The sequence below is a fragment of the Ananas comosus genome, linkage group 1, assembly GCF_001540865.1.
Source record: "Ananas comosus cultivar F153 linkage group 1, ASM154086v1, whole genome shotgun sequence".
Classification (NCBI taxonomy): Eukaryota; Viridiplantae; Streptophyta; class Magnoliopsida; order Poales; family Bromeliaceae; genus Ananas; species Ananas comosus.
Window position 1 is genome coordinate 20375541 of NC_033621.1, and position 8514 is coordinate 20384054.

The window sequence follows — 8514 nt, forward strand, 5'->3', positions numbered from 1 at the left end:
TAATATAAAACCATTATGTACATCAAATCATATATTTTCTTTCAATCGATCTAATTGCTGCAAGATCCTTAATTAAAGGGAACAGGTGCATTTATTTAGTTTGCACATGATGTTTACAAATGTATTAAAAGGCTTTCACTAGAGATCTTTGGGATACTGCAAGGATTAACCGTACATTTTTAACGCGTCTGGAAATAATTAAGGGGTTAATTACACCGTTAGTTCCCCACCTTTGTACCATTTTTCAATACGTTCTCCAACTCTTTTTTTTTGCAATTAAGTTCTTGATCTTTTGATTTTATTACAATTAAATTTCAGTCGTCAGAAATGTGTTAAAATTGACGAAAAATGTCATGCCAGCAACATATCAGCACCGCGGAGGCGTCGTACTAATGCCACGGAGGTGCTATGTCACCGAACTAATTATACAATTTAAATTTAAAATTTATATTATATAATTTAAATTTTTAAATTTAAATTATAAATTCAAAGTGAGATTTTAATTTAAGATCTAAATTTTAAATTTAATAAATTCGAATTTAAATTCTAATTTTGTATATAATTTTAAATTCAAATCCGCATTTTGAATTCTAATTCACATCTAATTTCAAACTTTGATTTAGAATTTCAAATTCAAAATGAAATTTGAATTAATTCGAAGTTTAAATTCAAATTTAGAATTGAAATCAAATCTTATATTCAAATTTAAAATTTAAAATCAAAATTTTGGATATGATTTTAAATTTAAATTCACATTTTAAATTTAAATTTTAGTTTCAAAATTTTCATTTTAAATGCAATTTGAAATATCAAAATCAAAATCCAAATTTTAAGTTTGAATTCAAAATTTAGATTCAATTTAAAATTCAAATTTAAAATTTTAATTTTAATTCAAAATTTTAATTTCACTTTAAATCAAAATTGTAGCTTTAAATTCAAATTTAAATTCAAAATTCTAATTTCTGGTTAGTTTAAAATTTAAATTTTTAATATTAATTTTGAATTTAAATTTAAAATTTTAATTTTTTTATTTTTAGGGATTAAAATGAAAAACGTGCAAAGTTTACAAACTAAAATTAACACGCTAAAGGAAGCCAAGTAGGTGTCGGCGTGACGATTCCGTTAATTTTGGCTAATCCGTAATTGACTAATTACAGTAAAATCGAGAGATCTAGGAACTCGATTGGGAAAAAAAAAATAAGATAAACTTCAGATACCACCCCTGTGGTTTCGCACTTTTTCACTTTAGTACCCTGTGGTTTAAAGTGTATCAAGTTAGCGTCCTGTAGTTTCATTTTTGTTTTTTCGTTAATTTTTCTATTAATATTTCGTGAAATTACATACAAAAAACTTTAATTACTCCACCTGGGTTTATCGAGTATTCACTTATTTAGTACCCTTTAGTTTTAACTTTGTCATTTATTTAATGAAAAAAATTAGTAGAATCGATAATAAAAAGATAAAAATAAAATCACATGACACTAAATTGATACACTTTAAATCACATGGTACTAAAGTGAGAAAATGTGTAACCACTAGGTGACTAGGGTGATATTTGAAGTTTTTTTTAAAAAAAAAAAAGGTTGGGGACTCAAGTGGAAAATATTAATGATGCAAAGGTTGGGGACGAGCGATGTAATTAACCCGGAAATGAATGGGCAAAAATGCATAATCTTTATTGCTTTAAGATGCGTGCGAGCTGTGTGATAAGCAGTTGATGGAGCAATTTTATGTTGCAGTTCATAAAAAACTTTCAATTGAGAAACTTTCAATTGAGAAGTTTTTTCAATTGAGAAGTTTTTGATGACCTATGCTAGATTAGTTAGTTTGGATAAATAGATTAGTTCAAATAGCTTAATTATTTGGACTATTAATTAGTTCTTGCCGATGAATGTTTAAGCTTATTTTGTTCGAGTTAGTTCAAAATTTAAAGATGTTTAGCTCAACTTTTTCAAATTAGTATAAATTTCACAGTTCATTTTTACTAATTTGTGATTTTGTGGATAGATCAGTTGATTTTCTTGTTCGTAAATCGTTGTTCGTAATTTAATGTTTTTTTTTTTATTTATTGTAGTATTGCTTGATCTTATTCTGTACGTAGCATTGTGTAATTTGCGAATAAAACCTTGCAACTTTTTTTACAAATTTAGATATATCAATTAACATGATAAAAATATAAATATCCAACCATATTACATATGCAAACCTTATAAAAACAAAAATATAAAGTTCCAACTAAATATATAGCTTTCTAAATTTAGAGAGCATTTTTGAATATCAAGGGTGTTTTTAACATACATAAAAAATTTCTCACTTTTATATATATATATATATATATAGTTGAGCTAGAATACTATCGATAGCAAACGGGCTCCGTTGCCACCTATTTATTTTCGATGATAAAAACCTCCAAATTGACGATCGGCACCGTTGAACTTGATCTATACCACTTGAAGTGTTTAGAAATCAAATTTCAAATCTTTTCTACATCATTTGTCTAATGATCAAAGGGTTTCAAATTTTGTAATTTTAATGGTCGATATGAGGCGTTTTCTCGTTTAACGGCGTAAAGATATCCAAATTAATTAAATTTTTGTTAGAAAATTTTTTAAACTATTTAAAACAAGATCTATACTCTTGATCTTGATTACAAGACTCCTATCATTATTTTTTAAAAAATATTCATTTTCAGCCGTTCATTTTTGTGTCCACTCGATGGATGAGAACAATATCGAAAGTGTATAAAATTTAATTTCTAAACACTTCAAGTGGTATAGATCATGTTAGACGGTGCCGATCGTCGATTTGGAGGCTCCATCATCGAAAACAAATTGGTGGCAACGGAGCCCGTTTGCTATCGATAGTATTCTAGCTCAACTCTATATATATATATATATATATCATATTTTAATTTTTAGAAAGGTGATTATGTAAATAAATGTAATTCAAAGGGCATTGAGTAATTTTTCTCTGCTCATATCCAAGAGCGTAAATTTAAAACCATTTTAGCATGCCAATGATACTCTATTATTTGGTTTTCCCTTATAAAACTGGTGCTTATACACGAAAAACAAATAACATTATACCATAGATATGGTATGCGATGCCACATTATGTTAGGGTTTAGGATTCAGGGTTTAGGGTCAAGTTCAAGGTTGGCGAGCTGGAGAATGTTGATGGGGAAGACCACATTAGGGCTCCCATAGAATGCCTGCTTTGCCAGAATGATGTTCACTGCTGCTGTGGGGTGAAATGCATCCCAGAACACATACTCATCCCTGTTCGCGCAAGGCGTCTGATCTCCCCCGCGTTCCGCCCGATCCCACAGCAGGCCCGGTCGGTCACGCTGAACCCTAGAAATTGAAAACAAAACAAAACTGATCAGAGGCAAGTTAAATCGTATCAGAAATTAGTTCTTAAGTTCGACTAGAATTGCATGCNGGGTGGCAACGGAGTCCGTTCGCTATCGATAGTATTCTAGCTCAACTCTATATATATATATATATATATATATATAGATCATATTTTAATTTTTAGAAAGGTGATTATGTAAATAAATGTAATTCAAAGGGCATCGAGTAAATTTTCTCTGCTCATATCAAAGAGCGTAAATTTAAAACCATTTTAGCATGCCAATGATACTCTATTATTTGGTTTCCCCTTATAAAACTGGTGCTTATACACGAAAAACAAATAACATTATACCATAGATATGGTATGCGATGCCACATTATGTTAGGGTTTAGGGTTTAGGATTCAGGGTTTAGGGTCAAGTTCAAGGTTGGCGAGCTGGAGAATGTTGATGGGGAAGACGACATTAGGGCTCCCATAGAATGCCTGCTTTGCCAGAATGATGTTCACTGCTGCTGTGGGGTGAAATGCATCCCAGAACACATACTCATCTCTGTTCGCGCAAGGCGTCTGGAACGGCAGGCACGTGATCTCCCCTGCGTTCTGCCCGATCCCACAGCAGGCCCTGTCGGTCACGCTGAACCCTAGAAATTGAAAACAAAACAAAACTGAGAGGCAAGTTAAATCATATCAGAAATTAGTTATTAAGTTCGACTAGAATTGCATGCGCGCTTATGCGCGAGTTTGCAATCGAAAACAAGCCTCCTCACAATCCTCCATATTTTCTTACATTATTGACCACTACTAAACATTTCAGGATCAACGGATTTAAGTGAAATAACCCTTTTAAATATATATATATATATTTAATGATGCCTAAAAGTGTCTCAATATAGTCTATCATCATATTTAAAAGCATCGCTGGGTAAAGCATCGGTAAAATATATTTTGACGCTTTAAAACGTCAAAATTTTTTAGAATTTTTTGGAATCTTGAGACTTTAATTAAAAAGTCGGAAAATTATAAATAATAGTAAAATCTATCATTCAATACGTTGGCTTGAGATAATAGAGAGTTTAATTATATGACTATATTTTTTGAAGCATTAGTATATATTTATTATATTGTAGAAACGCGTGTTTGGAAACACTTTTTCGATGCAAGCGTTGTCTTAAAAGCATCGTTATATTGAAATTTTCTTATATACAGCAACTCTCTAATTATTTTGAGGCGAGAAAAATTTATGTTTTAATTTAAATTTTACGCACCGTACGATGCGGGGCTTGTGAGGATATCGGTGAACATGGCGTAGATGTCGACGTAGATGAGCTTTGCATGGGGGAGGTCGACGTTGAGGGCGTTGACCGTTGACCTGACTTTGGAGTTGAAGGGGAGGATGAGCTGGCGGTCAACGTCCGGGGAGCAACGGCTGTGTGGGTCCCGCGCGAGCATGCTCGGTATGCAGCCCATGGACCCCACCCCGGACACCACCAATTTCCGGGCTCCAAGGTTGTACAGGCTCTACGTAAATAAATAAATAAATAAATAAAATATGGGTTAATTTCGTACGTGTTCCTACAAATATAGTAAATTATTATAAAAATATTTCTAAAAAATTTAATTTAGCTCTAATATTTTTAAATATATTTCTCTGATTTGTTACTGTTAAAACACTGTCTATTTTATACATAAAATGATCTTTCTGCCTCATTAACTCACTAGGGTTGAGTATTCAACCTATATTTAACTAAATTTTACTAACGGATTCTAACGGTAGAAATATATTTAAAAACATTATGATTTTTATAGGGACAACATTTAAAAGTTGAACTTTATAGGGATATATTTATAATTTACTATATTTATAGAAATCTGTATGTAATTTACTCAATATATATAAATATATATATACAGCCAAAATTATTATTTATATATAAAAAAGAGAGTATAAATAAAATAAAAGGGTGAAATTGTAACAAAAGTTTGATGTATTTATAAATATACAAAAGGAGACCTGATCGAGTAGTTAGCAATGCTTTAAGACTGGGTCGATACAGACGGATCGGACTATGATCAAGTCTATAAAGTTGTTCGGTTTAAGCCTTTTGGATTAGTCAAAAACTAGTTTTGAATCGTTTGAATTGACGATTCAACGTACTAGTTTGGTTTTAATCATATCGGTCGGATTTTTTTGATCAAGTTATATTAATTAAGATCTAACTGCTGGTTAAAATCCATTTAACTAATTGTATTTTCTATTAGCAAAGATTAATTAGTCTTATAAAAAGCAAAATTTTAAAAATTATACCTACTAATTAATTTGATCTAAATGCCAGTATTTTATAATTAATATAATATTTTTTTATATAATTAAATTTTAAATAATAAATATTATGATGTCGTACTGTTGTCAGCAGTAGTTAACCCACCGATCGAACTGAGGACTTTTGATCCGGTAACATTTTCGAATCACTATTCGACCCAGTTTTAAAACATTGCTATTAAGTGGACGCGCCTGTGAGCCGGGTCTATAAGTTAAAAAAAAAAAATTTAAAAAACAAACCAAGAAAGTCTCATATTTTTCAGAGAAAAATGTCCAATTTGGCAACCCAAGAGAGTTGCCATTAATTAATATTTTTTTTACTTTTTCAATACTTTAATAAAATTATAGTATTTTCAGCATCCATATATATAGCCACATACTTTTCCCGTGGTGTATATTCAGTAGTTATAACTATAATTTTACAGTATATATAAAAAATATGAAAAAAATAAAAGCGCCTTTAAAACTTACTTTTGAATGTTATGTACAGCATTACCAAACTAGGGCTTAGTGGAAGAACAAATAAACTAAGCACTTACAGTGAGTTGGCGAGCGAACTGCTGGACGAGGAGCTCGGCAAACTGCTCCCCGTTGTATCGGCTCCTGGTGTCGTAGTTGGGCATGAGATAGTTGTTGAGGTAGTCGTTGCTCCCCATCCCCACGAAGAAGATGCAGCGCCCGATGGCGTCCGCCGCCGCGTCCGCCCCCAGGTCGTTGGTGATCCGGTCCAGCGTCGTCTCCAAGTTCTTGATCTGTTCGTTGAACGGTATCCGACCCACCTATACGTACGTACATACGTACGTACACGCATATAAAGCACAAGAGCATTTATGATTTTTTAGCCGTCGGATCGTCTCAAAATCTGTGCAGTTTTATTAATGGTGTGTCTCGTTTAATTAAGTCTTCTTTACAAGTACTGCACGGATCTTAAGATTATTCGACGGTTAAAAAATTAGAAGCACTGATATAAAGCACAGGAGCTCAACTCCTAATCAGAGAATAGTGTTTTAATAAATTAGATTCAACAATAGAAGAGTCGATTAATTAGGACAAATTAAAGCTTAATTAATTTTCAGAAAATTTGGCATATATGTTGGTTTGAAATTACAAAAAAAAAAAAAAAGTGGGGGAAATTGAGAGAAAAAAAACTGGCTTACGAAATTCCGGCCGGTGATGTCGAGAATTCCGGCGGCGGCGGACGCGTAGTTGACGCCGTGGAGTTGATCATCGCCGGCAGCTTCAGAGTACGGCGGAATCAGAGGAAGCCCAAGAAGATTAGCTGTGTAATTAAAAATAAATTAACCCAGTCAAAAAAATTATTAAGAAGAAATTAAATGCCTGGAAGTAATAAAATCAGGATTAATGTGATGAAATTGCTAATTAATTAAGTTGTTTAGCAATTAAAATGCTAGATAACTTGAGCTAAGAATTAATTAATTATGCATTATATATATATATATATATATATATATATATATATATATATACCAATAATCCTATTATTTAAATCTGACAGGAATTAAATTTTTTTTCGAAAATAATATTATAATAAAAAGCATTATTAATTTTAAGCTTCCCAAAATTATAAGTACGTACTAGAAGTAATATTTGGTTGATATAATAATAAAATAACATTTTAATAATTAAAAGCGATGGAGGAATTAAATGGCCTCTAATTAATACAAAATTTCAATTTTTTGTTTTTTGTTAAATCTACAAATTTAAGCAAATATTTGTAAAATTATATGCAATAGGGAGTATGTATACGAAGATATGAAAAATCCAAACCCTTCTTTTCTCTACCTCAAATATAACTTAATTAAATATTTCCTAAAACACAAGTATACTTAATATAATTTAATTAGTTATTACCAAGTGGTCAGGTACACTAATACGGAACAGGATACGACAAGACTTAGAGACCACGACTCGGCAGGTTCGAAAAATTAGAATACAGGCACCACTAATAAAACATGATATTCTTAATATAATAATATATATTATATATAAAAAATTAATTTTTATAAAATATTATTATATTTCTGATGCAAATGTAAGTTAATAAAATTTTCATTAATAGTTCATATGCTTTTTTTTAAAAAAAATTCTTCACCATACATAGTTTATTTATATTATTTAAAAAAATTTGCACACGTTATCTATAAAACTAAAATATTTATATATGCATAAAAAAATAAAAAGAATTGCATATATGTTTTTTAATTGTATATGTTATGGATTTGTATTAAACGCGTGTTCATTACGTCTCATCGGACACGAATCCGATACGGCAAAGCACATATATGATATATGAATACATGCATGAGGCTTATAGGAGTATCTGCCGTACACAGGTTATTGCTTAATTATGTCACGTAAATCAAGTACTGCAACCATGCATGCATGCAACTACCAACTCTAAAGTACGTAGTAACTCAAAACTCTCTCTTTCATATCTCTCTCTCTTTTATATATATATATATATATATACCAATCTCATCAACAATGGTGTAGCCATTGGAGAACCTCCCGGTGGGGCCGGCGGCGAAGTCGACGCCGTAAGGGTAGTAGTTGGCCTTGGCGAAGGAGGGGAGGTTGTTGTTGTTGCCGTTGTCGATGAGGGAGTCTCCGAAGGCGAACATCGCGGGGACCAACTCCTTGCGGCGCCCGCTCCCGACGTCGTCGGCTCCCTCTACTCGTGCTTCTCCTTGCACTGCTCCCTCATGAGTTGCATGCACCAAAGAGAGTGAGGTAGTGTGAGGGAGAAGGTGGTAGTGAAGGAGGAGGAGGAGAAGGGTGGTGGGGATAGTTAGGGTTGGATAGGTGTGGGTGGTGGCCAT

General features: G+C 32.0%; 1 protein-coding gene across 1 annotated transcript; it reads right to left on the reverse strand.

The window, feature by feature from the left end:
* LOC109723426 (GDSL esterase/lipase At1g71691-like) lies at window positions 3728-8514 on the reverse strand. The gene is made up of 5 exons (XM_020251817.1): window positions 8166-8514; window positions 6832-6953; window positions 6214-6453; window positions 4620-4872; window positions 3728-3995 (listed from the first exon to the last, which is right to left on the reverse strand). The coding sequence occupies exons 1-5, from the start codon at window positions 8512-8514 to the stop codon at window positions 3757-3759; spliced, it is 1203 nt and encodes a 400-aa protein (XP_020107406.1). The 3' UTR covers window positions 3728-3756.

Bases quoted from the DNA above. Each gene is read 5' to 3' on its own strand.
- LOC109723426 (XM_020251817.1), bottom strand. From the start codon at position 8,514: ATGGCCACCACCCACACCTATCCAACCCTAACTATCCCCACCACCCTT. The intron at 6,954-8,165 runs GTATATATATAT...TTAATTACACAG, and splicing joins CACCATTGTTGATGAGATTG to CTAATCTTCTTGGGCTTCCT. The intron at 3,996-4,619 runs GTGCGTAAAATT...TTCAATTTCTAG, and splicing joins CACAAGCCCCGCATCGTACG to GGTTCAGCGTGACCGACAGG.